Source organism: Trichosurus vulpecula, chromosome 2 (assembly GCF_011100635.1).
Source record: "Trichosurus vulpecula isolate mTriVul1 chromosome 2, mTriVul1.pri, whole genome shotgun sequence".
NCBI lineage: Eukaryota > Metazoa > Chordata > Mammalia > Diprotodontia > Phalangeridae > Trichosurus > Trichosurus vulpecula.
The window spans coordinates 118,660,442-118,687,896 of NC_050574.1; the positions used below are offsets into that span (position 1 = coordinate 118,660,442).

The following is a 27,455-nucleotide window of genomic DNA, read 5'->3' on the forward strand; positions in this document are numbered from 1 at the left end:
ATAGTAAAGGGCTCTGACTGGATGGTGTTTTGGGGGAGGGAGATGACCCAAATAGTCCATTTTTAAAAAGTGTTATATCTTAAAAGGTAGAGGGACAGTGTCATGTGGTAAAAAGGGTCCTAGATTATTATTCCCAGTATTGCTTTTGCTGTTACTGATAGTACTGTGGGGTAGTGGGTAGAGAGCTGGCCTGGGAGTCAAGAAGGCCGGCCCTGGCTGTTTAACTTTGGCTGGGCAAGTGTCCCATCAATTCTCTATAGCTAGAAAGGGTGGAGAAGATGCTCCCTTGCATTTGTAGAGGATGTTTCCTCACCAGGGATTTCCTGATACTAATTAAACCACAAATCAAGTCCCTGTCTTTCTTGCATGCCACATTTAACTTTTCAAAGCATTTTCCCATCCATTAACTCAACTGAGTCTTTTCAACTATGTAAAGTGTGTTAGGGTGTCATCATTTCAGTTGAAAGAAGAAAGCTTTTTGACACTGGGTCTGCCCATCTATTATAGGCCTTGAAATAACAGCAGCCACACAGGCCCAGTCTCCCTGGTGATGGGCCTTTGCTCTTCCTTAGGCAGCATGGGGACTCCCTATTGTTGGTGTGCAACCTGGTTTGGCTATCTAATTGACTTAGCCCAGAATCCTGGGATTCAGGTGATCCACCAGCCTCTGCCTCCCCAGCAGCAAGGAGTACAGGCATGTGACACCGTGCCTGATCAATTGCCAATTTGACCAGGGCCACACAGCGTGTTTGTATTGGAGTAGAAGCCCATTTTGAGGTTCCTAGTCCAAGGCCATACCTTGTGGGAGGGTGGCTTCCTGTTGGGTAATGGGAGTTGGAACCAGGTTAGAGACTGACTTGGCTGGAATCAGAGACACTGACTCTCTCACCTTGGTCCTTCCAGAAACACGCATGCTTTCGCTGCCTGTACAGGGCAGGTTTTTTGATCCTAACATACTGAACGTGAGCAGACTAAAGAGGCTGAAGCGGAGGATAACCCAGCATTATGAACGACGTCACTTCATCACTCTCCTGCAGGGCCTATACAGCTGCCGCTGGAGACGCTACCAGTGGTTTGAGCTGGAGTCTCGTACCACTTGCTGTTTGAGGGTAAGGGCTAGTGGGGGAAGCGCCTCCCCTTCCCCATTTTTCCTGGGGGCAGCTTGGGAAGGTGGTAATCAAAAAGATGAAAATAGGGTATTTGGGGACTGAAATCCCCACTTGCCACACCTGAGCAAGGACAAGTGAGAACATCTGTCTCATCATGTAGTCATAGGACTTAATGGTTGTAAGGGACCTCAGCCAACATCTAATCCTGTCCCTTACCCAAAGAAAGACTATCTCTGTGTCCCTGACCAATGGACATTCAGACTGAGCCCGAGGACCTCTGAGGCCTACAACATCCCAAGGCATCCCCTACTCATTGTTAGGATATTTTCACTTAGATCAAACCTTAATTTGCAAGCTTACACTTCCTAAACCCAACCAGAATAAGTTAAGTTGCTCTACATAATGGCTTTCAGATCCTTGAAGACCTCCACCATGTTCTATTACTCCTTTTTTTCCACAGAATAAACAGAAGTTGCTCCCACTAATCTTTATAGAGATGAAGCTTATTAACTTCCTTCCTGGAGGACATTTTTTCTTGCCCCATAAATATTTGGTCATCTTTTTTTTTTCTCTATTTCTTCTTGGAAGTATTTACGAATTACCTAACACATACCAGATACTGTGCTAAATGCTTTTTGACTATTGATTTCATTGGATCCTCAAAACAACTTTGGGAGGTAGATGCTCAATTTATTCTCTTTTTACGGATGAGGAAACTGAGACAAATAGGTTGGGTGAGTTGTCCAGCATCCCCTACCTAGGAAGTGACGGAGTATAGATTTGGATTTGAATCTTCCTGATTCCAGGCCCAGCCCTCCATCTATCGTACCACCTAGCTGCCTCTTCCTTTTACCTTCCCATTCCCCTCCTGGTCCTTTACACCACCTCTTCTTCATCCTTTTAATACAGACACAAAGCAGAAAGCCAGGAACAGAACAGGGTTCCTTCCTGCACCCCCCCCCCCCCCCGCCCCAGCCTTGAGGGCTGGAGCTTCTCAAAAGAGGCAAGGATCAGCCAGTATTACCCTGCAGCCTGTTAGGATGAAGAGATGAGGTTGAAGGATTGGACCCTGCTACACTCAGAAGATCACAACTGGAAGAGGCTTTAGAGATTATCATCTAATCAAAGTCCTTAATTTTGCTCTCTGGCTGGGGAGACTGGATGCCCAGACGTGAAATGTTTGGAGAACATAAGCCACCTGTCATCAAATGCCAATAAAACAGGTTTTAGACATGCTACCTAAGATCCCCAGTCTTCAGATCCAGGAAGTTTTCTTGGTACAACTTAGATGATTGGATGATACTTGAGGTCCTTTCCAACTCCAATATTCTGTGAAAATGAGTGGTACAGACCATTTATAGTACTAGTTCACATTTATGTTGCATTTCATAGTTAACAGAACACCTCTATCACGTAGAACATCTCAGTGGAGCATCATGACAGGGTAACCCATTTTATAGGTGAAAAGACTAAGGCTCATAGAAAGGCAGACAGAAATCTGAAGGCTAGAACAAGGGGGATTCCTCCATTTTCTGCTGTGGCCATATTATATGTGTAGCAGTGTTGAGGTTGGTTCTGTACATTAAGAAGGATATTGACAAGCAGAAGAGGGGGTCAGGGACTGTGCTCTTTGGGTGGTAGTTGGATGAATTATAAATGGTTAGCTTGGGCGTGAGAGTAGGGCGCAGAACTGGTCTTTCCTTGAGTATGTGTGTTGTGGCAAAGAAATCAGACCTAGGACCAGATGGTCGTAGGTTGAGAGCTAGAAGGGCCACCACCTTTAGTGGCCAGGATCACACGTAGCTAGTAGGTGTCCGAAGTGGGATTTGGATGCAGTTAGGTCTGTCTCCCTATATCCTACACCAGGCACCAGTCCTAACCTTTTTTTGTTTTGGACTTTATTAGAATGTTTTTTGCCTCCATTTGTGATGGAAGGAAATAGTAAACTGCAATTAGTGATTAGTGAAAATAAAAATACATTTTCCTCATCCACAGTCATGGTCTCCGCCTTAGGTTATGAATTCCTACCTTACACCATGCTTAGCCCTGGGGGGTGGGGAAGAGAGAGAGAATCCTTGGGAAAAGATAATTCTTGGATATTTCAGGCTAAATATTCTTAGTTCATCCAACTGGTACCCGTAGGATATGGTCTCTAATCCTCATTGGTGCTTGAAAATACTTCTTTATAGGGGGTTCAGTGGAAAGGGGTGCTTTCCTACAAGCAAAAGGCTATAGATTTATTCCTACATTTCTTTCCAAAGCATTCCCTTTTTCATCATTTCTTCAGTTCTGATTACACTAGAGACAGAGCTTCTAATTTCTCTTGACCATCTGTCTTGTGATAGCTAAGGAGGGTTGCTTAACCTTTCTTTTGAGCAAGGGGTATTCTAAGGACACCTAGAGAGAGCAGTCTCAACTCTTGAAGAGAAGGTATGTGCTGGCAACTTTGTGAGAAGCTGTTTGGGCAACGCCTCAGATCCCCAGTATTAAGATTCATGAAGTTTTCTTGGTACAAGGTGGACTAGATGACATCTGAGAACCTTATCAACTCAGATATTCTGTGAAAAGTGAGTGGTCCTGACCATTTGTAGGACAGGTTCACATTAATATTGTGCTTTATAGTTCTCAAAACACATCCCATACAACATTTAATTGGAGCCTCATGACAGGATAGCCCATTTTATAGATAACAAGACCAATGCTCACAGTGATGACATGGCTAAACCAAGGGCACACGACTGAACAAGTAAGCCTAACAACTCCATAAAGTAGAGGCCAGAGTTTACATGATTATTTTCATAGCAATCAAAAATACTTTTTCTCCCGAGTTTCTTTTCATCTAATTTTTGTCATTACGACACCTTCATGAGGTGGACAGGGTTGGTGTTCATATTGTCCATTTTACAACTTGGGAAATTGAGGCCCTAGCAAGTTGGATACCCTACTGTCTACCAGATTCAATAGTGAAGCATGTTCTAGTGAAGCCAGGTCACCCTGGGCCCTGGCCAGACCACGTTTGGGAGTACTGACTTTTGTCCTGAGTGTTACATTTTAGGAAGGACATTGAGCTAAAGCAGTGGTTCTTACATACTTTTGTACTGTGGGCTCCTCTGATGGTCAGTGTAGTAAAGCCTGTGGTCCGCTTTTGAGCATCGTGTTTTGCATCATGTTTACTAGGTCTATGACCTGTCAATCTATAAAGCAAAGGGTTTGTGCTGGATGATGTGTCTTTCAGAGCGGTTTAAGGGCATTTCTAGAGCTAAAATCGATGGTCTCTCCACTAAATCTCTATTTTGAGGACCTTTGCAGCTCTGAACTTACATCATTCTATGAACACAAACCCAATTTAATAAATTGTCTGAGCCAAACATTAAAAAAGGAAGTTAGCATCTGTCCCTTCCCAAACACGTGTGCACATATGCATACATACATGTACACAAATAGATCATGGGATTACCTCCTGTTTGGCATTTACTCACACCATTGCACCTGTGCAGAAAATTCATTTGTCTGTCTTGAAAAGGATATGCTAAGGTTTCTTTAGGGCAGCTTGAATCAGAGATAAGCCAGGCTAATTTTCTTTTCTTTCTCAGGGAGATCAGATATTTTTCCCCTTCATGGTTGCAGCATTATGCATGTCGTCCATATTTCTATACATGTGGCTGGAAGCAAAGAATGACTATGCCAGTTTTGATGAGTGAGTTTCCCCTTTCTGATTTTGTCCATGCTACAGTCTTGCTACAGCATCCCTTCTCCAGGGCTCTCTGGGGCATAACAGGAAGAGTTGTGAGATGCCAGAAGCCTGGGCTATAAGCTAGCCTGGCTCATTGCTCACTCTGTTTCTTTAAGCAAGGCACTTTTTCCTCTGTGGGCCTTGGTTTTTTACCTCTGGAAAATAAGAGGGGAGTCCAACTGGATGGTCCCTGAGGTCCCTTAAAGCTTTGGAGCCCAAAGCTTTAAAAATGAATGTTAAAAATTGTTTTTACTTGCAACCGGGAATTAAGATGTATTGGGGTATAGAAATCTTATCTTGTCCTACAGGAAAATAGAGAGGAGGGGGATGGGAGAGGAGTGACAGAAGGGAGGGCAGATGGGGGGGAAGGGGTGGTTGGGGTGCATGCTGTCCTGGGTTGGGGGGAAGGGAGAGATAGGGAGAAAATTTGGAATTCAGAATCTTGTGGAAGTGAATGTTGGAAACTGAAAATAAATTTTCACATATATACATACACACACACACACACGTATAAAAACAAAATTGATCTATATAACCTTTTTGGTTATTTATATACTTATGCATGTAGGTATAAATAAATTTATGCATTGTATAAAAAAAGCTTTGGAACTTCTGACATCCTTCAGGTGTTCAGCATGTACCCATCACTCCTGTGTTTAAAGCAGTGGTGGATTGGGAGCCGTGGACCTCCGATCCTGGTCTTGGTCTGGCTTCCTGCCCCTTCCATCTCCAGACAGAGTAGTCCCCATCTGCATTGCTTTCTCTGTCTCCGATTTCAGGGCTATTGTATGAGATGACGAGTGATGCCCAGTGTCTAGCTCTATTCTTTAGGTGGGTTCCCCATGTCTAGCACAATTTTGCCAAGCATAGGGCCCCTTCCCCATACACACACTGTAGGTGCTCACTGGATAACGGTTAAAGTGATTGCTGTTCTTGAACTGCCCAGAATCTTTGATCTGGATTTCTCTTTTCTCTTACATCTACTTCTCTCCGCCTCCTTGTCCTCATCTAAAATGAATTAATAGCAGCAGCTTCGTCCTAGGGCTGTGTGAGGGTGAAATTGAGGTCATTTTGGTAAAGTGCTGTGCAAACATGACCTGTTCCTTAATACCAAGATTATTCTTACTTCATTGTCAAAGTGTTACTCGTCTATACTGGTTGTGTGTTGATCCTTTCACCTCACTCCCCTGCTCTAGAACTCCAGGGGCATTTATATGTTACTGTTGAGTGGTTTTACTTGTGTCCGACTCTCCGTGACCCCATTTATAATTATTGGCAGAGACACTGGAGTAGTTTGCCATTTTCTTCTCCAGTTCATTTTACAGGTGAGGAAACTGAGGCAAAAAGGGTTAAGTGACTTGCCCAGGGTCACACAGCTAGCAGATGTCTGCATCTGGATTAGAACTCGGGTCCTCCAGATTACAGGCCTTGGTGCTCTATCCACTGCACTGCCTAGCTGCCCAGCATTTACATAGTGCCTACCATGTGCTAGGCCGCTGTATTAAGTTTTTTAACAAATATTTCATTTGGTCCTTCCAACAATAATGGGAGGGTAGGTACTATTACTATCTGCATTTTAGAGATGAGGAAACTGAGGCCGACTGAGGTGAAATGACTTGCCCAGGATCACACAGCTAGGAAGGAATCTGAGACTGGGTTTAAACTCAAGCCTCCCTGACTCCAGGCTTCGTTCTCTGCCCACTGCACTGCCCAGCTGCCTCTATCTGCCACCTGCTGCTTACTGAACAGTGACCAGGCACCTTTGTTTAGCGTTCCGGACCCTTTGTATGTAGTACGTGTGTTTGTTTCCTCTTGTCCGTGCCTTGTACCTTCCTACCTCCGTGTCTTTGGTCAAGCTGAACCTCTTTGCAAAATGACTCGGGTTCATCGACCATAGATTGGAGAGCCGGAAAGGATGCTTCAGGCCAGTCTCCTCATTTTACAGATGTGGAAACTTGGGCCCAGAGAGTCTGAAGGATTTAGCGTCTGTCTGCGTCTGAGTGTGTCCGTGTCTCTGATTTTTATCGAGGAGGGACTTACTCTTCAGGTCACCTGCATTTTTGAGAGTCATCCTGCTAAGCACCCACTGTGTGCCTGGAGCCCTAAGTGCACCATACTCTGGGGGATACTGAAGTTACCTGTCTCTCCTTCCACCTCTTCTCCCTTTCCCCAGCCCACATATTTGTCTTTTGAAAACTGATGCATCCTTCAATGTCCAGCTTTGAGATAATGTCACACATACCCCCCTGCCTGGGAAACTTTTCCTCCTAGCTGGAAAAGATCCTTTCAGCTAGGTGGCACAGTGGATAAAGCACTGGGACTTGAGTCAGGAAGACATGAGTTCAAATCCAGCCTCAGACATTTAACTAGCTGGGTGACCCTGGGCAAGTCACTTAACCCCTAAATGTCTTAGTTCTCTCGTCTGTAAAAATGGAAATGATAATAGCCCCTCCCTCCCAGGATTGTTGTGAGGTTTGAAAGAAATAATATTGGTAAAGCGCTTAGGCTAGTGGCTTGATGCAGTCATTGCTATGTAAAAATGCTAATTATTATTAAATGTTAGCTGTTGTTGGAGAACTTTCTGGATCTTTTTATTCCGTTTTGCTGTGTAAGGTTTGTTTTGCTTTTTTGGATTGGAGCTATGATATCCTTGGTATACGGCATTTCCCAATGAGGGAATTCTCTTTCCTTACTGATGCAGATGGCATCTTCTCTATGCAGTGTCTAGCTTGGGAGAAACCCCATGGGAGTCACTGACGGGTTACTTGGCTTGCCAGAGGTCCTCCCTTCAGTATGTGTTGTATGTACTTTGTAGTTCAGTGACACTGGTTGTCTTGTCCTTCTCTTAATATAATAAATACCCCATCTCCACTGGCTTTCTCCCTTGGCAAGAATTCTCTCCTGCCTCATCTCTGCCTCCTGGCTTCCTTTCTTCAGGTCCTGGCTAAAATCTCACCTTCTGCAAGAAGTCTTCCTTGATTCCCTTAAAGGGGACCTTCTAGGGTTATCTCTAATTTATCTCATCTGTATCTTTCTCGTATTTGGCTGATTGCATGCTGTTTCCTCTGTTAGGGTGAACTCCTTGAGAGTTTGGGGTTTTTTTTTGTTTGGGTCATTTTTTATCCACTTTTGTGTCCCCGATGTGTAGCAGAGAGCTTGGAACATAGTAGGCACTTAATAAATGCTTGTCGACTGACTGTCAGGAACTGTCGGGTTCAGGGGCAGGGTGGAACTGAATTGCTGTGGGAAAGTGGTAGCGATACTGGCTGCAGTAATTCATATGGGCATGTGTGTGTATACGTGTATATATATATATACACACACATATAAATGTGTACACATATGTAGATGATAGCTGTAGTAGTTGTAGTAATATATATATATATACACACACACGTATATACACATATTTCTATATATGAATTACCACAGCTGCTATAGCCACCGTGTGTGTGTGTGTGTGTGTGTGTGTGTGTGTGTGTGTATAAGTAGGTGGGTGTGTGTATAGTCTCCCATTCACAATTAAAAAACATACACAAGTCAAAAGCAATTAAGATAAACCTTATTTTTATTTACACAAGTCTAGCTTTAGAGTCGGGCTATTTAAATCAGTTAAAGAAAAACAACTTAAAAGAACAGAAAACTAGAATTAAACATTTATATTTGGGGCAGAAAGGTAGCAGGGAAAGGAGGAAGACAAAAGAAAAAGAGATACTTCACCGGGGGAAAATCTACCAATAGTTAGACGTGCCCCACATTTTGGTTACAGCTCCCCCTTGGTGAGGGAGTTTTTATCTCTGCTCTTGGTGGAAACAGACCTATTGCCCTGGTGGAGTCTGAAGCATACTCCGTGTCACTTCCTTCCCAGCCTGAAAGAGTGTGTGTGTGTGTGTGTGTGTGTGTGTGTGTGTGTGTGTGTGTGAGCTGTGGTCTTGAGCTAATTGAGAATTTTGTGGTTTATCAATTTTGGATAAATGTTCCAAAAGTCACAATTAAACCAAATCCATAGTTCTGTAGACCAAAAAGAAAGCATAGTATTATTTTGCTGGCTAGGACAAGGTTGGGCTGTTAAGTCACATTGCCTCACTTATTCTTTCCCCCTGCCCCCTCCTTCCTTCATCTCAATGTAAGGAAGGATCTTAAGGATAATGCTTAGGGAGTAGGAATTGGCTTGTGGGGAAAAGAAAAATGTATGGCTGGATCTGCCCGGCAACACCCACATTCCAAAGGTGTGAAGGCCAAAAGAGGGTGCAGTCACTTCCAAGCCTGTATGTGGACAGGAACAGAAAGCTCCATAACACTAATCCTTAAGTCTTGCAGCCCAAAGAAGGTCTTTCTTACTGTATGCTTCCCAAGATCGTACCTTTGCTTCCCCTGAACTCTTATTTCCTCCCCCCCCAATTTAGTGTTCATGTTTCCCTCTCCCCCCTCTCCCTCTTTCTTTCTCCCCCTCTCCCTCTTTCTCTCTCTCCCTCTCCCTCTTTCTCTCTCTCCCTCTCCACCTCTCCCTCTTTCTCTCTCTCCCTATCCACCCTCTCCCCCCCACCTCTCTCTCTCTCTTCCTCCCTCCCTCCCTCTCCCTCTCTCATCTGTCTATTAGCATTCAGTTTTTAAACATTTTGAATTCCAAATTCTGTCCCTCCCTGCAACCTCCTCCTTTACCCCACTGAGAAAGCAATCATGTTAATTTGTCCAAAAGTTTATTGGAAAAGAGAAGACAATAACTAGATAATTTAAAGGGAAAAGTTCTTTAGGTTAGGAGACCCCTGAGGATATTTATGGAAAATGGAAGGGGGCTCTAGGAAAGGGCCACTGACAATAAATAGAAGATTGAGGAAATGGCTGATAGAGTGAGGCCTTGGAGAAGCTCGGAGTGGACAGGATCAAGGGTACAAGTGGAGGGATTAATCCTAGCCCAAAGGAAACAGGAAGGGAGGAGAGAAGGGGTGAGTTCTGAGGTCCGGGGAAGTCAAAGATTTCTCAAGGCCATTCATGATAAGGCTTCTATGTTAATTTTCAAAGTTTCTATCCATCCTCTCCATGAACCTTCCTTCTGCCACAGCCAGACTGGTCTCCCTCTCCCCTATACAGGCATTACTTGGTTTTCACATGTTTTAGACAGTGCAATGCCTTGCTGTGTTTCAGGTACATTTACCAGTTCACAAATTACTGGTTTTTCTGGTCCTTCTTTCTGGTGGTTGCAGCTTCAGTCATGTTCACTTACATCATACTGCTCATGGTGAGTATTGGTAAGCTCCCTGCACCTTAACCCCTTGTGGTGTTTGGTGCTGGGAGCCTGGTTGTTCCCTTGGCCTGGGGGCGGGGGATGGCTTCTAGTAGTCACCAGCTGTTCATAGAAAGAGACCATGTTTCAGCTAGAATATTCTTCGGTCTCCCCAAACTCTGGGATCCTATCTCCTTAGGCAGCACCTCATCATAGTTGAACCAGCAAGAGACAAAATTGTGACGTGCATGAGCTTGTCTTTTACCTTCCAAAGACATTTTTGGTTTCTTTCCTAAGCCCCTGGAATTTTATTATCTATGCCCTACGAGTGATGAGATGAATTTGCAGACACACGATCTCCTGAGAAAATAACCAGCGCTTTCATACCTTGCCAGTTCAACCCTATTTTAACTGCAGAAAACATAGATCAAAGCATTTAAAGCTGGTGGGGATCTTAGGGATATCTAGTTTTACCTCCTCATTGAGGGAGAAATTGAAGCCTGGATTATATAGTGCGTTAACATTGTTCTTCTGAGACTATCCCCATCATTAGGACGGACTGTCCTCTCTGACTGCTACCCAATGCTGCCTCTCAGCCACCCAGTGGTTGTTGCTGCTTTTCTTCTCTCCCTTCCTCTGAATTTGCTGAAACGTCTTTGTTCTTTCTCTCTTTTATTCCATTGGAATAAGGCTCTTTATGCCTTCTGTGGTGACGGTTACAAGCTAATGGGATAAAAGGCCGAAAGGGACAGTCTTTTCTTCCAAATCATTCCTTTCTGGACAACGTGTCCATTTAACTAGTAGTTTGCAGAGATGATGTCCCTTTTACTGTCAAAGTTTCAAGCAATAGGAAGAGACATAGACTTTCATTAAGGCAGACAGATGGTGAAGATGTCTCTAGAGTCACATGAGATTTTGTAGTATTCCCGTATCAGACCATGTAGGCAGCCATCTACACCTATAAATAAGGCCGACCTTGGTCCTTTACATGAGTTCATTTCCCTGTCTTGCTACCAAAATGACCCCGTGACCTTGCAGAAGAATTGTTTCGTTACACGTAACAATCTCGTGTAGATTTTGGACCTAATGTGGTTTAAATGATATTCCTCAAATCATGGAAATGTCATAAAATAGGCACCAGAGATGAACAAGTTCAGTCCTTTAGTTGATTGTTCGTTCTAGACATTGCAAATGGAGTTTATTTAAAAAAAAAATTAGTACCATCAAGAACTTGGAGAGAATTTCATGACATTACCATCTTTTTCCCACCTAAGATCATCGCACATAGCTATTTGGTCATAGTGTAGTGGGAAGAGCGGCCATTCAGTCAATAAACATTGACTAAGTGTGCCTACTATGTGCCAGGCGCTGTGTTAAGAATTGCAAGTTAAAAAAAGACAATCCCTGCTCTCAAGCTCACAATCTAATGGGGGAAACAACAAACAAATATGTACAGACAAGCTATATACAGGATAAAAAGAAATAATGAAAAGAGAAAGGCACTAGAATTAAAAAGCATTGGGAAAGTCTTACTGTAGAAGATGAGGTTTTAGTTGTGACTTGGTCTGTAGTTAGAGCAGGAGAGTATTTCAGGCATGCAGAAAAAAATTGATGTCTTGTTTGTAGAACAGCCAGGGGGCCAATGACACTGAATCAAAGAGTACATATTGGGGAGTAAGGTGTAAGAAGCCTGGAAAGGTAGGAGTACAGGCTTCAGAATTAGAAGACTTAAATTCTTTTCCCCACTCCGTCTGTGACTCACTATATGGATTGTATAAATCACTTCTGGGCCTCCATTTTCCCACCTATAAAATCCTAGTTCTCAGGTTATTGGTGACATATGAGACCGTTCTTTAAACAAAAGTATAAAGTGTCATTTATGACCTTACCAGAGGGATTATGCTTTTAGAACGTCCTTTACTACACCTCCCATCCCCAAGGCTTCACTCAAATTTAATTTTTAAAAAAATCGTATTTATTTTTTTAAAATGTTTTATAGGCAGAAAATCATTCAAAATGTCTTTATAAAGGGCCGAGCCAATGGCTTTCCCCTCATACTCCTCCCAAACCTGGTTTCTTTGGAAGGAAACAGGTTCTTTTATTTCATTCACTGAATGAGTTAAACTACAGATGTGGCAGGAAGGTAGCCAAATGAAATGAGTATCTAATCCTGTTCCCCACCATCCCCCCGAAATAGCAAGGTGTGCTAAAGAGAGTAAAAGAGCAACAATGGGGCAGCTAGGTGGCGCAGTGAATAGAGCACCGGCCCTGGAGTCAGGAGGACCCGAGTTAAAATCTGGCCTCAAGACGCTTGACACCTGTACTAGCTGTGTGACCTTGGGCAAGTCACTTAACCCCAATTACCCTGCCAAAAAGAAAGCAACAACAACTAACAGAGGAGATAGTAGAGTATTCATCCCTAGGAAGACCTCACAGAAAAACCAGCAGAGACGGTAGAAGTAGTAAACAACAAATTTTTAAAAATAGGACAATGAGCAAATGCTATGGAAAAGGAATGTGAACCCCCCCCCCAAAAGAGAACTCCAGGAATGATAATGGGACCACAGTAAGATCCTCAAAAGCAGTTAGAAGATGAAAGCAAAAATCAAAGGTAAAAATAAGGATAGGAACTACAAGAGAAATTAGAGTTGTCAAACAAGAATTTAAAAAAAAAACAAATGAAAATGGAATATTTAGAACAAAAAATGGAGAATGTCTGTAAAATTGATGGGGAAAAGACAGTAGCATGCCTGGAACTCAAATGCAAAAAAGAAAAAAAATACATTGGAACAAAATTCAAAGACAGTGATATGAGAAGAACACCTGATCTCCGCCTAAGAGGCAAAATAACTGGTCTTGCAGATGGAATGCAACAAGAAAATCTGAGAACTATTGCTCTTCCAAAAACGTGATGAGATTAAAAAAAAAGTCAAATAATATTTTAATGAAGGCATATGAGAAAATTGCCCTTAAGTATTGGAAACTGAATGGATTAATAGAATGTAAACAGAGACTACCCACCCCCAAAATCCGGGTTGCCTCAAAACACTGTGATCGAGTTGCAGACCTTTAAGTACCAAATATCACATGTATCCATGAGAAAGCCTTTTGTATAACATGGAAAATCAGAATTGCTCAAGGCTATTTCTTGTCCAAGAGAAATGAAAGTAAAAATTGGAACAGGTTATTCTGAAAAGCAGAATTGCCTGCATCCTAAAATAATGTCCTTCAGTGTAAAGCTTAACATCAGTGGAAAAAAAGAAAAAAAAGAAAAAAAAATTTCCAGCAAAAGGAAAAATCTCATTCCTCCTGGGGGGAAAAAAAGCCAGAAGTGAGCAGAAGACAGAATATATCAAAGAGAAGAAACTTAAGGAAGGTAAATAATCCTGTAGATCATGAGAAGACTAAGAAAAGAAGCTTATGTACTTCGAGGACTAAACAAAGACACTGAATTTTTAAAATCCTCACTTTGACTAAGTATCAGCGAGAACAAAAAAGCCATTATCAGCTAAAAACAAGCAAACTTAGGAAAAGAGATGGAGGGAAGATTGAATTCTTTCCATCTCTTTTTTAGCTAGATTTGTTTGTTTTTGCCTGAATTAAGTGGTTTCTTAGAAACAGGTATCGCAGATGATGGTCCACTCAAAGACATGGGGAGATAGGGGAGAAATGAACAAACACACTGCTGAGGAAAAGAAGCAAAGGAGACAAATCGATGCCCCATTGGAAATCTCACTTTGACAGTCATTTAAAGAACCAAGAGAGAATACTGATGGGCAAAATCAATGAGAGAACATATGAATTATCCTCGTGATATTGAGTAAAGGGAAGAAGGGGTAGAATTCAACGTTTCTAGAAAACTGGGAAGAGAGGAGTGTGTATACAGGGAGCTTGGATTCACACTAAGTTGGGCTAGGAAAAGGAGGAAAGCCTATTGTCTTACAGAAGCCTTACTATTATATATTGTTTTATATGATTCATATTTTTAAACATTTATGTCATAATGATGTTATAGCCTATTTATGTAGTACTGTAAGGTTAAAAAACCACTTTGCATATACCTTGTTTGATCCTTGCAACAACCCTGGGAGATAGGTGCTATTATCCCCATCTTACAGTCGAAACCAAGGTAGAAAAGTTAAAGGACTTAACTGGAATCACACGGCTAGTGTTGGAGACAGATATTTGAGCACAGAACGACGTAAGTAAAGTTGAGAAAATCTGAGCTTAGGTTGAACAAAACAGTGGGAGTTTAGATGGGTTAGAGAAGGGATTAACTTTTTTTGTGACAGAGATGCATTTGGCACTCTGACAAAGCCTGGAGACTCCAAAATAATGTTCTTAAATGCATAAAAGAAAATGGGTAAATTTTAAAGGAAATCAATTATATTGGAAAAATAGTCATAAAATATATACACATATGGACATATATAATACATACATGTACATATATAGATATGTATGTATACACATATACACATTCACAGACCCCAGATTAAGAAACCTTGGTAGAAGGAGGGACTGTTACTGGATGACTGAGGAAAACAACGCAGGGATCCAGTGCTAGTTTTAATGATTTTCGGAGCCCAGCCTCCGTCTTTCCCGTTTTTCTTTGCAGATCCTAGGGATGTGTTTGCTAGCAGAAGGCCAGCAGCTATACCTGCATTGGTGCAATAAGGTAGGACACACGAAAGCCTACAGTCTGCTGTACATCCCATTGTATGCCTTCTCCACCCCATCCTACAAAGTCTGAGGAAGAAGGATGCAAAAACTGTGCCTGTGGAAAGCATGAGAGGGATATATGCCTGGAGAGATTAATGGGGTGGGGCATAGGTTGAGTTGGATTTAATAGGCTATTGATATGTGTTTTTTTTTTTTAAATAGTGATTCTTTGTTTTACTGCCTAGATCGACTAGCAGGTCAAAGCTGCCTGTTTCCCCTCCAGGACCACATCAGTTTTGCCCTACAGTAGGCATCAATACTTTAATTAGCATTTTGAGTGTTCTAATTTATTTACCTATATCTACTTAACATTCCCCTAGCCCATGTCTTGGTCTTGTCCACAAAAATATCGTAAGATACTTTAAGCGCAGTAGTGCAATCAAGATAATTTATGGCTACAGTGTTCCTTGATTGGCCAATCTAATAACTGCCAAAAAAGGACGTGAGGTTATCCTAGCATGACCTTTTATTTGTGAACCTATATTGATTATAAATGATTATTTTTTTAAGTGCCCATGAAACACGTTCAACAATAACACTATCATTTTGCAAGAGATCCATGGAAAGCTGAGACATCTGTAGTTTCTGGGATGTATTATGAAGGCAGAATTTACGATTTCAAAGAGAGTCATATATATGTCTGAAAGGTTTGGAACCACAGGATATAAGGAATTCTCTAGGTAGAAGGCAGAAGAATTAAAGCATGTATTTAAGCTCCAAAGTAACAGACCCACGAACCAGTGTCCCCATTTTGATATTTTGATCAAAAGCTTCCAGGCCCAATAAGTCCGCCTCACAAGGGTAACCAGCAGTAGGCCACAGAGAAGCATGATGGTATAGAGCAAAATCATATACATGCTTCCTCTCTACGGTAAGATTACCCACTGGCCTCAAGTCCTTGCTCAGCACTCCTCGGCCCACATGGGCAGGTTGGCTCTGCTACCGGCAGCTCCTGCTTCAGTTTCGGCTGTAGCTGTCTCTGGCTCCGACAGGAAAAAGGGATCTTCAAGCTGTCTTCTTTCCTCTTACAGAGTTTTTGACATCATCAAGCATCATCTGAATGACCAGAGCCCAGGCTCTGGTGATTGGTTCTTGAGTTGGCCCCTCCCCTTAGGACCCTGGGAGGTTCACATCCACATAGATTAGGTTAACACCCAATAGGGCATGGCTCTGGAGTTAACACCTCCCCTTAGCCAGCCCCATTTTGGGCCCCACCTTAGTTGCCAATCCACACCCACTAAGGTTTTACACCTAACAGGGGTTTGGGCCTGGGGCTTAGCACTTAGTAAGACTCAATCAAAGACACTGAATTAATCAAAGGAAACAAAGGCCAAACTTTTCAAGGGCACTTGTTGAATTAAGTGCTAAGGAGCCCATTTTGATTACCAACACAGATGTATCTTCTCCTCCTTTTTGGCTCCTCTTTTGTTTTCTTGGGTGTTTCTTAAAGGTCCTGAACAGAGATCCCTTTGTCACATCTACATGTTCTTTCCTAGTTTCTATTTCATCTAGCCTTGGAGTCTGGAAGTCATTTAGAGTAATTAAAATTTGACTACTAATTATTGGATGCTCTCCTAGTATTGAAGGAACTGGGGGTATGTAGATAAGGTAAGAAAAGACTAAGGTCATGAACTGTTCCCAAAAAGTGACTGTCGTGCAAAAGAGGATTAGCTTTAGCATAACTCCTGGTCCCCAGGAGACAATGGATGGAGCTTGTAGAGAGGTTAATTTTGGCTTTGTGGGCCGTCTCCCATACCTGGAATGCTCTCCATACTCCCCTCTGCCTCCTGGCTCTTTTAAGACCTAGCTCAGATCTCACCTTCTGCAAGAGGCTTGCCTCTTCCAGTTCCCTCAACTGCTAGTACCCATCCTCCAATATTGCATAGTGTTTCTGTTTGTATCTTCAGAATGTTGTTCTCAAGCACTTCCTATCCTACTAACCTGCAGAATTTCAGTCCATTAGCTCCTTTGTCTGAACACCTTGAAACTGAGTCTCCAAAGAGAAAGCAAAAAATGTATATATGTATTGTATAGATAGATATGCATGCATAGACTTATACATATATATATATACACATATGTACATACATCTACTTATATATATTCCTCCAAGTAAACTATCAGAGAGAGTAACAGCTATAGCAGAAGGAAGAACACCACTGTAGAGATGTTCAGGAATTCACAAGAAACAGATTCAAAACCCACAGCCTGAAATGTTGATGCACATGTGCATAAATGTATAAACGACAAGCAATAAAACTTCAGATCCTCATGTGAAGAAGTAAATTTGGCCTTAGAAGTATCACTGAGATTTTCTGGGCTTGAATTTGTGATTGGAATATCACTCTGGAAAGGAATAACTTATTCAGAGGAACAGAATTTTCCCCAGTAGATCAAAGGATCTGAATAGGCAGTTTCCAAAGGAAGAAATCCAAATTATCATCAACCATGTAAAAAATGTTCTAAGCCACTAATTAAAAGGAATGAACACTAAAGCAACTTCGAATTTTGCTCATCAGATGGGGAGACATGATGAAAAGGGGCAACAGGCTCACCACTGGCCTGTGGGTAGAGATGTGAATAGGTCCAGCCATTTGGAGCTGTGCCCCAGTATTTGTCTTTGTGTCTCCTGTCTAGCCTTGCACGTAGTAGGTGCTTAGCAAATGCTTCTTGAATTGGACTATTTAAAGAATAGGTGGGGCAGCTAGGTGGCGCAATGAGAAGAGCATCGGCCCTGGAGTCAGGAAGACCTGAGTTCAAATTTGTCCTCAGACGCTGGACACATTTACTAGCTGTGCGACTTTGGGGAAGTCACTTAACCCCAATTGCCCTGCCTTCCCCCCTCGAAAAAAAGAACAATTGGCTAGTGGGGCCCCTTAGGATCTCTGGACCTAACAAGGAAAGGATGTGGAAGGAGGGATGGTGTCCTTGTGTGTCTCATGGAAACTACCTGATGGATTAATAGTGTCATTTTCCCATTTCCTCCCATGTGGCTGTGTGGTATCCTATTCTGAACATTATGAGAAACCTTGGGATCTGTATCCCAGGGTATGATCCCAGCCAGCACGAACCCCTGAAGAATATGGGACTCAGAAGCAAATCACTCTGTGTCTTCTTCCTCCGCAGCATTTTGTTGTCCGGTCGTTGCAGTCATGTCTGACTTTTTGTGTCCCCATTTGGGATTTTCTTGGCAAAGATACTGGAGTGGCTTGCCGTTTCCTTTTTCAGTTCATTTTATAAATAAGGAAACTGAGGCAGACAGGGTGAAATGACTTCCTCAGGGTCACACAGCTAGATTTGAACTGAGGAAGACAAGTGTTCCTGAATCCTCTCCGTCCGCTGTGCCACTTAGCTGCCCTTACACAGCATTACAGAAGAGTGAAACCTGGTTTGAGCAAACATCTCTGATGATGGAGGGGAAAGCAAAGGGAGGCCACGTGTGTGAGAGCCCACAGTGCCAAAGGGATTGACCTTAAGCTCAGTCTGACCGTGTCACCCCCTATTCCATAAAGGCCAGTGGTGGTTTTCCTATTACCTCCAGAATCAAATACAAGTGTTTGGCTTTTAAAGCTCTTTGTAACCTGGTCCCTTCCTGCCTTTCCAGTCTTAGGCTTTACCCCTGCATACTCTTTGATCCAGTGTCACCGGCATCCTTGCTGTTCCTCAATAAGGCACTCCCATCTCCCAACTCGGTGCATTTTCACTGGCTGTTCCCCATGCCTGGAACTCTTTCCTGCCTTATCTCTACCCCCTAGTTCCCCAGGTTCCTTCAAGTCCCAGCTAATATCCCAACTTTTGCAAAAAAGCCTTTCTTAGTTTTCCTTAATGTTAGTTCCTTCTCTCATGAGATGATCTCCAATTTGTCATCTGTCCATCTGTCCATCCATCCATCTGTATTTTGTTTGTACATAATGATTTATATAGTATCTCTACGATCAGACTGTGAGCTCTTTGAAAGTGAGGAGCTGCTTTGTTGTTTGCCATTTGTATTCCTAGCACTTTGGCACAGTACCTGGCACATAGTAGTTTCTTTATAAATTCTTATTGATGATGGTCGTCACCAGGCAATTCAGGATTGTTTTGGTGGGCTTTGTGGGTATATGTAGTTTTACAGAATTAGTGTATGGAGATGAGCCTCTGGTTTTTTGATTGCCTCCCACTATGCCACCTCTTTCTCTCAGCTCCCAACTTCCAGGCTTGTTCTGAGTCACTGGACTCTCCATTCTCCCCGACCCTGCAGTAGATTAGGGTTCACAGAACCCTATGGGTTGGGCATGGTTTATTGCACCCTGGGCATGCTTCCATCACAAGGTGTTTGTCTTTGCAGATTGGCACCCTGCTGGTCTTGAGCATATGCATCTTTGGTTTTCTAATCGTAAACTTACTTTGTGAGGAAAAATGGAAAGCTGCTGAGGTATCACTACAGGTAAGCATACCCCAAAAGGGTCATAGTTGTATGTCCATTAGAAACTGATCTCAGCCTAAATATTCTGATTTTCTTGGCAGATAACTGCTCCCTACATCCACATCTTTGGAATATGCATGATGGTAGTTTTCTCATGGCCTATTGCCCTCTATTTTGCCAAGCTGAATACAACAGGTAGGCCAGGTTGCATAAACCTGGAGTTTATTGGGCAGTAGGGAGGAAAACACAGGTCATGGAGGCCCTTAGAGATTTTGCCAGAGGAGAAGGGCTTAGGAGGATTCTTGATCAGTCGTGACCAGAGGTATTGACAGTCTTGCCGAGTACCAAAAGATGTGTTTGGAACAAATATTACCCTCAGCTCAGGAGGACGTGTAGTGTAGGGGACTGAGGTGGGAGAGTGGTTACTCCCATCCCACCATCGGATAGTTTATGATTTTAACCATTCTTACTGAGAGGCAGGGAGCTATCGTGTATAGAGATTTAGATTGCAGAGGCATGAAGAGCTGCCTTCCAAGTCCAAGCCTCTTGATATACGCTTAGCCTCTCATTCTTAGCTCTAGGCATCTCTTTAAGACTCTAAATTTCAGGGAAGCTGCCAATGGGGATAGGCGGAGGCCCTTTTCCCGCTCTAGAGTTCTATGAATGCAATCACTGCTCCAGAACCTAGCCCATTGCCCCTGCTAAGTATTAAGCTGTGCTGTTTGTTGCTGAAGGACTGCAGATTCCAATGTCAGCTGCCTCTAAATTAGGACAAAGCTCTACTTTTCCACACTCTTCTTCCTGTCCCCAGGAATAGCTTTGTATTTGATTTATTATTAACCCTTTGCCCAATTTGCCAGGTCACCAGCTCTCCTTGAACTCCTCAGAGATGATGATGAGCTCAAGTATAGTTGTATTCTCTGTTTCCAGAGTAGAGGCAGTCTCACCTGTAGGGCCTCTGAGTTAACTCTAATCTGAATAGAGTAGATGTTCCCTGGGAGGCCTTGTCTGATAATAAGCATTTATGCCAGGGCCAGAGAGGAAGGATGACTGGTAAGTCATAGCTGCAATCATAGGATCGTATATTTAGACCTGGACCCTGGAGGTCCTCTAGATTCTAGAACAACTCCTTCATTATTCTTGTAGTTTGGGGAGGATAGTGGTGCCTGGAGAGGGATGGCTTTATCAGGGTATGGGACTGCCATAGAAGAAGAAGAAACTAATAAACTCATGGTGGTTCTATTTTCCCCTTTTGTTAAGCTTTAGCTCTTATGGAGGTGGAACACAGAGGTCAGAAAGAAGCCTATGAAAAGTCTAGGAAGATAATGAAAATTAGAGGTAAGGGTTGGTGCAATAGATTTGAGTGTCTTTTGGGAGATAATTGAAATTGGGGAAGGGGAGCAACTCCTACAAGTGAGAGAGGACAAAGGCACGCTAATCAAATTTTTGGATGACACAAGGCTATGAGGGGAAACTAATGCATTGGTTGAGAGAATCCACGAAGATCTTAGAGCAGTGAATTGAATCTACTGAGATAACATCAATGGGAATAAATGAAAGGCCTATACTTGGGCTAGAAAAAAATCAGCTTTCTAAATACCCAGTGGGGGAGTCATGGCTAGACAGCAGTCAGGCTGTCAATAAGCGTTTATTAAATGCTTCCTATGTGCCGGGGACTGTGCTGATCTTTGAGGATATAAAAAAAAGGCAAAAGGACAGTCCCTGCTCTTAAGGAGCTTGCCACAAGTGACTTTTGCAAGTCAAAAAAAAGTGACTGCAAACTTACTGTGAGTCTGCGAGTATAGTAAGGCAGCCAGACACCTTAACCAGCATGAATTAAAAGCAGTATGGGGCCAAGAATGAGAATCATCCGCTCTACTCTGTACAGACTCCGTGTAGAAGTAACTACCTCGTAATTCTAATAGCATTTGAGTTTTGCAAAATGCTCCTTTTATAAACAAAATGTCTGATTTAGTTCTCACAACAACCCTGGGAGGTAGGTGCGTCTGTAAAATGCATCCACATTCTACAGATGAGGAAACTGAAGTAGACAGAAGTTTAGTGACTTGCTCAGGGTCATACAGCTAGTAAATGTCTGAGGCTGGATTTGAACTTGGGACTCCCTGACTTCCAGTCCAGTGCTCACTCTGCTATTCCAGACACACCCGGAAGCCCCTGAGTTGTTGTTATCTTCATGGCAGCCTGCTTGTCCCAAGCACTAACTGCAGAGCAAGGTGACCAAGTATTCCATGACATGCTGCTTGTTGTCTTTGAGTGCGTGATGAAACCAACTCACGCACCCAAGGAAAACCTTGGAGTCGTCATTTGTCCTTAACTGCAACTTTATAAGGTCTCCTGATTTCATATTTTTTTGTGGGAATGTCGATGTGGACACAGTCGATTTCCTTCAGTAGTATATCACCTTGGCAGTCATCAGACAAAAGATCCCACATTCAGAATGCCAACAGTTTAATGAGTGTTTATAACTGGTCTAAAACCTGTTGTGATTCTTGTCTCCTCCCACCCCCTTTACTGCCTTTTTGCCACCGTTATGGTGGAAGCAGATGGAAGGCACAGGAACGAGGGCCATTTTATATTTTTGTGTATTTCGTGAGTCACCATGGCCCAACTAAAATTCTGTTTTCTATAGGAAGTCTTCTCCATCCCCTCCTCATTCCAGTGCCTTTCCTCTATTAATTTCCTGTTTGTCTTGTATGCATACATTGCTCGCTTTAGATATATTTGTTTGCGAGCTCCTGGAGGACAGTGATCCACCTTTTTCCTCTTTTTGTATCCCCAGTGCCTGGCACAGGGCCTGGCACATAGTAGGTGCTTAATCTTTATCGATCGATTGGCCCAAGAATTTGCCTCGTGGTGACCTGCCTGTTGGTGTTGAATCCTGTTCTATTTAGGGAGGCTCTTCTAAGTGTGTGGGCATGATATAATGCTGAGAGCTTGTACTTTGTTGACAAAGCCCCTGAGAACCCCAAATTACTTCCATGACGTAATGAGACATTGGAGCAGGACTTTAGTGGAGAAAAGTGCTCAAAATATCATGTTTTTAGTATCATTGTCATTGTAGGAATAGGGACTTAGACCTATGTTTTTGTTGATACGGAGGACTCCTTGTGTAAGAGGACTCTCTACCAATGCAGTAGTATAAGCCAACAGCTTCTTTACTGAAGCTTTGTAGTTTCAGAGTTGCTAGAACACAGAGATTTAAGAGACTGGCCCAGGGTCATATAGCCCTGATGGTGTTATGTCAGAGATAGGACCTGAACCCAGATCTTCCTGGCTCTGACAAGCTTTCTACCCATAGTGCTTTGCTGCCTCTTCCATTCCACTTTTGAAGTCAAACAGTTTCCCCAAGATCACAGAGCTAATGAGGGGCAGGGCCTGGGGCTTGGAGTGTAGTCTGTCTCTTAAGTCCGTAGCTCAGATCAGATTGTGAGGCACTCTACTATACACATGCCTCTCCCCCTGCCCTTCCCACATGCACGTTTGTGTCCAGGTAAGAGCAGGTTAAAGTATATATAAGCCAACTTTAACAACAACTTTGACAAGTGACAATACTTTGACGAAGAAAGCAGAATATACAATCTTGGTGGGAAGGATAGGACTTTCACGCTTGGCTCTGCCTTGGCAATGGTAGGGGATGTTGCGGGGCATTTGTATCCGTATGAGGTCTCTTTTCTCCCCATCCAGCATCCCTCCTTGACTATTGACTTCCCAGGAGAGAGCGTGGGACTAAAGCTTGGGCCTTAAAGGGCATCCCCCCCTTGATTTGTGGTACTTAAGGGGTGGCTGGATCTTCTTGGGAGTTCCAGTGATGGAGGGTAGAGGAAGGTCTTTGGCAGCAAGAAGTTGAGGGAGGAGTGGTTTAATGCCAACCAACCATCATAGGAAGTGGAACTTACAGGGCATATAATGAGACAAAGTACTTCATGATGCGAATCCCCTTGGCTTGTCCCTCAGTGAATGAACTTCTCTCTCTGCTTCAAATTCTTCCAGCCATTCAGTTCATCATCATTATTTTCTTCCTGGCCGTTCTTCTCATTATGTACGTCATCCCCCTAGGGATACGTTCTCCCTGTCTCCGACAAAACAAGACACTGGGACCCAAACCAACTTTCTTTGGGCACAGAGGCGCACCAATGGTAGGTCTGAATGTGTGGGGCAGATGCTAGGGGTAGGGTTAGTAAGAGAGCAGTCAGAGACCAAAGACTGTGGCTGGGACTTTGGATCATAGGCTTCATAATCGTAGGCTTCATAGGATTTAGAACCTGAAAGGACCCAACCCTTAACTTGGTTAGTTAGGAGGCAGGGTTGTGGACTCCCAAGTTAGAAAAACTGGAATCCTGCCTTTCCCCCTCTACTTATTAGCCGTGTGACTTTGTATCTAAGGGCCTCGCTTTCCTCATCTGTAAAATCTCATAAGGTTGCTAAGGTAATCAAGTGAGATGATGGAGGTCATGGGTGGCAGAGGCAGAAGGACTTGCCCCCCACTCCAAAAGCTTGACTCAAAGGGCAGAACTTTTAACTTGGCTCAGATTTATTTGGGAGTGGATGGGAGATATATACAGCCTCTCCCAAACTTGCAGTTTTCCTAAAAAGCATTTTTCTTTTGAGCAATAGAGCAAATTTTAAATTACTTGAGTTAATTCAAGGATATGTGATTTCACCAAATGTGTGCTCTTCCGGGATGATCTTGACCCATCTTTGCTTTAGGAGACTGTCTTCATGCATTGATATGGCTGAAGAAAAAAATCATAAGTAACATGATGGTCATCTCTCTTTGAACTTAGTGTGTTCCCTTGAATGACAAATATGGTTCATTACTGGTCCCCTACTTGGGATCTTTTCAGCTTGGTAGGATCTAGTGGAGCTTGTACCTCAAGAAACAGGGTCCTCTTCACCCTATTAAAGAATTAGAGGAATACATCGGTAGAACAGGGCAGGTGTAGCACAGATTGATAATTAAAAGGCATTGAATCAAAAGCTTTTTCCCAATAGTTCTGAGGAGGGGAAGAAAGGGGTAGCTTTCTCCATAGATATGACTGCACAGGGACTTCTCTGCTGAATCTAAATTTTAAAAGAACACATTAAAATAGGATTTAGGGCATGTAACACTGAAAGAATACAAAAGCTGACATAGTACTGTAACTCCTAAGCGTGAAAAGTCATAAAGACAATAGAACAATCTTTTTTTTTGTTTTTTGGGCGGGGTATAAGAAGAATAAAGAATGGATGAACTTGGGGTGAATAGGACATTAAAAGAAAATAGAAAACAAAACTACCGATTTCCTATTTTGCCTCTTTTTTTCTATACTAAGGCGAATCATCTGAAGATGAAAAGGATAGTAAAGAAAAAAAGGCCAAAGGGAATTGAGCCTCAGGTTAAAGAGAGATGAGGGTACTATAATAGCAAGTACCCTAGCATACCCAGGATGGCCGGCTAGCACAGGTTCTTTCATCTGCTTTTCTAGGAAATACTGCTCAAAAATGGATTAACAATCTTCTTTAATTACATTCACTAGTTCAGGGGAAAAGTCAGCCCCCTGAACTTCGGAGAAAATACAAGCAGATAAATTAGCACAAAGACCAACAGACAGGGCTCTGACTGCATGAATCAAGCAATACTGCTATACACTTCATGTACAACCATTGGATTGAGAGAGCCTCTACATCTGAGCAGTTGGGGAGCTCTGAACGTATGGCTACTCAGTCTCCACCAGGAAATCAAAAGGTCCTTCTCATAAGCAAGCCCCCAAAGCAAAATACCAACTCAAAGTATATGTACACTTCTCAAAGCCAGAAGGCATCACAACCTTCGTGACCTAATGAACTTAGTACCAAAAGGTACAAAGCAAGCCTCCCCTGAGCAAGTTTCCCTCCCCCAATAGGCTCTGTGATTTAGGATGTATCACAGCTGTGGGCTGGGCCAGAGCTCAAAGCAGGTCACCTAGGCCTATAATGGATGGGGAAGATCTTCCTATTTTATTAACATTGCAAGTACAAAGTGCACCTTGCTGTCTTCATTGGAGTCCACAGAATTCAAAAAGGACTGCATGGTCTTCCAGGCCAACCCATACCTCTGAAAGAATACCTTCTTGGTTCGAGTCATCTCATCTAGAGGAACTACATCTCACAAGAAGCTTATGTATGTGATTGCTGAAACACCATCCATGGCCTTGGAGAAATCCTGGTGAACCAGAGAGAAGCTACAGGAATGGAAATGTGTAAAGGTCATTCCTATTTGTTTCAGAGTTGAATTCTTTTCACTTTGAGCTAGTGAATTTGGTATCCATCTCTGGAAAAATTCTGGATTATTAAGCCATTTATAAGCCAGTAGAAAGGGAAGTGGTGACTACTAGGAGCCAGCATGGGTTCCTAGAGAACAAATCACACCAGACTTGTGGCATTTCCTTTATTGACAGGGTAGCTCAAGGAAATGACATAAATTTTAGACCCCTGTTGCTGGAAGTACTCCACAGAAGATGCTATAGATTTAGATGCAGAACTAGGTGAGGATTGGATAAGATGATCTGACTGCTAAGGACCCTTGTAACTTCAAGATTTTTGGGACTATGACAGAGATTGAATTTGGCTTCAAGGGTTTTAAAAGAATTTATGATGCTCTTTGAGAAAAGTATATTCATTTCTAGGGAGGAACCTCAATCTTATAAAATGATAGGGTGGGATAGATGATCTCTAAGGACCTTACCAATTCTTAATATACTTCACTTGAAAATGGAGATGTCATTAAGAACAACTATTAGTTTCTCTTAGTGACACATAAAATAGTAGATTGAATATGCTGCTGAAATATTTGTTAGTTTATATTGAAGAATAAAATATCAAGAATATCGGGGGAATTGATGAAAAACATAAAGAGACCTAGCATTACCTGATCTCAGACGATTCCACAAAGCTGTAACTGTCAAAACAGTTTGGTTCTGGATAAGAAATAGAGGTTAATCGGTGAAACTGATTCAACATGCGAAGTATGGAAGCAAATGAACACAGTAACTTAGTTTTTGAGAAATCCAAAAGAGATCCTTACTATTGGGGCAAGAACTCACTATTTGATGAAAACTCTTGAGAAAACTGGAAAACTTAGCATGGACCAATATCTGACACTAGGATAAGTTCCAAATGGGTATATGATTAAGGCATAAAAGGTGACACCACAAGCATATTAGAGGAACTTGGAAGAAATTAACCTTTCAACTTTCCGGGTAAGGGAAGAGTTCATGGCCAAACAAGAGGCAGAATGGGCAGTTTGGATTACATCAAATTAAAAAGGTTTTCACACAAACAACCAAAATTGGAAAAGAAGAAACTGCCACCTTGTTAGTTCAAGTGTTTAAAGCATAGATAGAATAGTTACAGGCAATTTGCTCCCAATTCTGTAGTATCACGACCAGGAAGTAGCAAAGTTGGCACCTGTTTCAAAGCCTGGCACTCATTTCCCTTTCCCCATGCCAGCTGCTTGAATACCTACAGAGAAGAGCTTAAAATAGAACGAACCAATTCGTGGAGTGGTTCATTGGATAGAGTGCCAGGACTGGAGTTAGAATAGAATTGAGTTCAAATCGTGCCTCCGATACTTACTAGCTGTATGATTCTGAGCAAGTCACTTACTCTGCCTCAAGGATTGTTGTGGGGATCAAATGAGATATTATTTATAAGGTGCTTAGCAAAATGTGTGGCACACAGTAGGTAATCCATAAATGCCTATTCCTTTTCCTCCTCTCTTCCTCCCTCCCATCCTTTGTAGGTTCTGATTGCTAGAATAGTCTTCCTGGCATGGAGTTAGAATTTATTGGTTGATTGTGGTCAGCTCCAAATGGAGGAGAGGGTTACCCTGAATAAATCATCCATGAATCCAAGCCTTTCAATTTTAATTTTAGAGAACATCAGAGCTATTTAAATGGCTCTGTTGACTGGCTGGACTTTGGCCTCACCACTACCCACCTGGGCCTGTGTTGGAACCTTGAAGAAAGCTCACTGATCTGTGTGTCCCTCTAGCCTCTGCCTGATAGCTGGAGGGAGGCAATGTGGCATAATTAGCATTGTATTTGAAGTCAGAAGACGTGGTTTGAATTCTAGCTCTGCTCTTTGTTACTTTTATGACCTTGGACTAGCCACTCAATTTACCTGGGTCTCAGGTTCCTGTTCTGTGAAATTCAGGGGCAGCTCTCGAGCCTATGTACAAGGTTTTTATGTAATAGGCAGTAACAGTGAAGAAACATTTATAAA

The 27,455-nt window shown here is 42.6% G+C and overlaps 1 protein-coding gene across 1 annotated transcript in view; it reads left to right on the forward strand.

Annotated features, from left to right (window-relative positions):
• Positions 1-827: 827 nt before the first annotated feature.
• Positions 828-27,455, forward strand: part of GDPD4 (glycerophosphodiester phosphodiesterase domain containing 4) — a gene marked incomplete at its 3' end in the record, with an annotated part of 72,443 nt that continues 45,815 nt past the window's right edge. Inside the window, exons 1-8 of the mRNA XM_036743924.1 lie at positions 828-1,109; positions 4,703-4,806; positions 9,988-10,081; positions 14,685-14,744; positions 19,116-19,214; positions 19,295-19,388; positions 20,460-20,531; positions 23,205-23,350. Of these exons, the coding sequence (XP_036599819.1) occupies positions 828-1,109; positions 4,703-4,806; positions 9,988-10,081; positions 14,685-14,744; positions 19,116-19,214; positions 19,295-19,388; positions 20,460-20,531; positions 23,205-23,350 (951 nt within the window). The remainder of the gene's footprint in view (positions 1,110-4,702; positions 4,807-9,987; positions 10,082-14,684; positions 14,745-19,115; positions 19,215-19,294; positions 19,389-20,459; positions 20,532-23,204; positions 23,351-27,455) is intronic.